Raw genomic sequence first — 3,242 nt, 5'->3', positions numbered from 1 at the left:
GAATAAAGTTCTTCTGATATGATTTTTCGATGTGATGATGAAGAGAATCTTTATGTACTAATGAATCTGCTCAATTTATTAATTCCCACATAAGCCAATTTACAAATAAAGATATTCTTAAAAATTTTACGAATTTTTCAGCAATATTGGAAATAACCGAAAGAGTGAAATACTTAAGACTGTCTTAAAATGACAAGTTTTTGGCATTTTTTATTGCGAAAAAGTAAAGAGAGAATTAGCTCTTAAAATATCTTAAATATTTTGCTTTACTTTTAATCACTGTAACACAATAAAGCAATTTTTCAGCACTTGAGAATTTACTTAAAAATTAGTAAACTATTTAATTTCAGTGATACCATTTATCAATACTTATTTGATTTTATTTTTTTAAATCAATATTTATTTTATTAACTATTCATATTTCAAGCAATAAAATATATTTATATTGATTCTTAATATTTAAGACTGTCTTAAACACAGTCTTAAAATGTCGTAAACTAATTATAACAGAGCCGTATTAGTATCTTAAGACATTACTTGTAAATATTAGCCAAGGGTTAGGAACAAGTGAATGGAGGATCCAGCCCTGAGCGCCCCATGGACAAGAGCGATTATTCGTTAACTTTGACCAGCTATCCTGCCAAAATTACTTGTCACTTGTGTACAGATCAAAATTTGCTAAAGGAAAAAGTTGTTCCTTTTAGCACAAAGTATCACGTTCTGTACTCCTAATCCGCGAATTTTGGGACACCCTGTATAGGAAAATTCAGCGTTTGAAAAGAAAATGTAATATTGAAAAGATAAATCAGAGATATTTTCCCTCATTAAGGAAACTGTAAATTTCTTCTCTGCAAATTAACTACAAAAAGTTAAATCTTTAACATTAAAAATAATCGAGTTTTACAGTATAGAAACCTTACCAATGACGTCTTTTTGAGTTATTTGATGCGATTATCAAGATGATCGATAAACAGTTACGAGCGTATAACACATACCGAAATTTTCTTCGGATTCTACTTGTCATCTGCGGCTGTTGGTACATGCCCACAAAGTCCGGCAAATCGACGTACTACTGGTCACTTTTTGTGCTCATGCTGATGATCATGTACGCAATGATGAGCTTACATATGAGCTTTATTCTTAGACATAACTTGGGAAATATAATGAAAAGCATAGGCTTAACAATAAGTGCAATTAGTACTATTCTTAAGGTGTGTCCTAAAAGAAACTTGCATTTTACTACAAGTAAAAAAAATATTTTATATGAATACAACAAGATATATTTTAATACATTAAATATGACAACATATTCACGAATTAAACTTCGACGAACTTAATAAAGTATAAAATTACATTTTCTAGCGAATTCTGAAAATAAATATGTTTACATATATTTTTATGTATCTTTAATATTCATTAAAGAATCGGCCAAATTTATATTGTAGTTTAGATGAAAATTCTCAAACAAATTCAAAATTCGTTAAAAAATAAAATTAGCATAGTTAACTTACGTTAGCCAATAATCAGTTAGAAAGTATTTAGTATTCTATATTTAATTAATGAACACCATTTTTTTATTGTAACATTCATCTTTCTTTTATTTTACTGTTCCTCTTTTCACAAAGAGAAAAAACTTTTGATTTGATATTCAAATATTACAAATTAAAAATTGTAGTATTAAACGTGCCACGTCAATCTGTGAATAATTTATTAGATATATATATTTTGCACGAAGAAGGAATATGTATTTCTGATCCTTTTTCAGATGATAAGCTTTATGATAAATCGCAAATCTCTGATAAATTATCACCGGACGGTAAACGATCTTTTCGAGGAGGAACTTAGGCAAAATGAGAAAATCCGGATGTTAATATTTTCACACCTGCGCAGAATGTACATCCTAGCGTACGTATACTTCGTTATTGTGCTAGGAATGTGCTTGGCGTTTTTTGCGCCTACATATATCTTCATAATCCGCAATCTCCTCCATTTAACTACGAACTACACCCTGCCACTCAGCAAAGGATTCGGACACCTCTGGACCGTTCCCGACAACTTTTTATATCATCTTCATCTGCTCTTCGAGACAAGTCTAATAGTATTCAGCAGCTTCACGGCGTGCGGCGTAGACAGCGTCTTTGGTTTCTTTGTATATCAGTTCGCCTCAACGATGCGCGCCATGACCTTCAGGCTCACGAATCCTCTGTCCACCGAGAAGTTTTCGGATTTGTTAAGAATGTGTGTGGCAAAGCATCAGAAGCTACTACGATGTCGCGACACACTGGAGCACGTCTATGCACCCATCATCCTTTGGCATATTGTTACCAATGCAGTGCTTCTTTGCGCATTGATATATGACGTAATGCCAGTACGTGGATTCATTAACGCAAAAATCGATATTTGATTTTGTAATATTTAAGGGGATGTTAAACTGAAGATCAAAGTTCAAAACGTCGCTGTTTTATCAATGATTTGTACGTATGTGCGCATTATTGATATAGTAGTGTGTAGTGATATGTTCACTACCACATATGTTTACTAATACATTGAAATATCGCATGCATACATCCTAACAAATTTTCAAGCGCTTAAGGGGGTATTCTAGTGTGACCGGTCAAAAAATTCAATTTTTTTGCATATTCTTATAATTTAGGGTTTTGAAAATGTGTCTCTAAAATATTAAAATGAAATTCGTCAAATTGACCGGGCTATAGAGATTTAAAGACGTAGCCCCCGCGCGCGTCCATGCGGCTCGTCGCCCGTGATTTCCATGCAATACACGGATTTTTTGCGTGTCAGGTAGTATTACTTTACGTAGTCAAATGGTGCTATTAGATGTACAACTTTGCTTCCACCGTTTTTCTATAGATAGTTTTAGCGGTAAATAGTGGTCGAAATAAATAGATCATAGACGTCATATAATAAACTTGGGCATCTGTCAACGTAACCCCATAGAAACATTAGTCGATTTGTGTCTGCATCATAAAGTTATTCTCGATTGAAAATGTCAGTTTACAAGCCAAATTCTCGTCATTTGCGGGAGGTTTAGCCGTCGACGTGGAAGCATGGCCGGAAACTCCCCATGATTTTCTGCGCTGGGGTTATCGTAATGAACCCATTTTTTGTCCCCAGTTACAATGTGATGCATAAATCCCTTCCGTCTTTGCCTTTCAAGCAGCTGTTCACAAGCAAACAAACGCCGTTCAACATCTCTCGGCTTCAACTCGTACGGCACCCAATTT

The 3,242-nt window shown here is 33.8% G+C and overlaps 1 protein-coding gene across 1 annotated transcript; it reads left to right on the top strand.

Annotated features, from left to right (window-relative positions):
* Positions 1 to 920: 920 nt before the first annotated feature.
* LOC105457423 lies at positions 921 to 2,404 on the top strand. The gene is made up of 3 exons (XM_011702075.1): positions 921 to 1,211; positions 1,766 to 1,905; positions 2,020 to 2,404. Exons 1-3 carry the CDS (start codon positions 960 to 962, stop codon positions 2,402 to 2,404), a joined length of 777 nt encoding a protein of 258 aa, XP_011700377.1. The 5' UTR covers positions 921 to 959.
* The last annotated feature ends 838 nt before the right edge of the window (positions 2,405 to 3,242 follow it).

This window comes from Wasmannia auropunctata, unplaced genomic scaffold (genome assembly GCF_000956235.1).
Source record: "Wasmannia auropunctata unplaced genomic scaffold, wasmannia.A_1.0 LD335227.1, whole genome shotgun sequence".
Taxonomy (NCBI): domain Eukaryota; kingdom Metazoa; phylum Arthropoda; class Insecta; order Hymenoptera; family Formicidae; genus Wasmannia; species Wasmannia auropunctata.
This window is presented reverse-complemented; position numbering and strand designations above follow the sequence as displayed.

Coding starts and splice junctions, on each gene's coding strand:
- LOC105457423 (XM_011702075.1), top strand. CDS start 960: ATGATCGATAAACAGTTACGAGCGTATAACACATACCGAAATTTTCTT. Junction 1,212..1,765: donor CAATTAGTACTATTCTTAAG/GTGTGTCCTAAA, acceptor ATCCTTTTTCAG/ATGATAAGCTTTATGATAAA. Junction 1,906..2,019: donor CGCAGAATGTACATCCTAGC/GTACGTATACTT, acceptor CCTGCCACTCAG/CAAAGGATTCGGACACCTCT.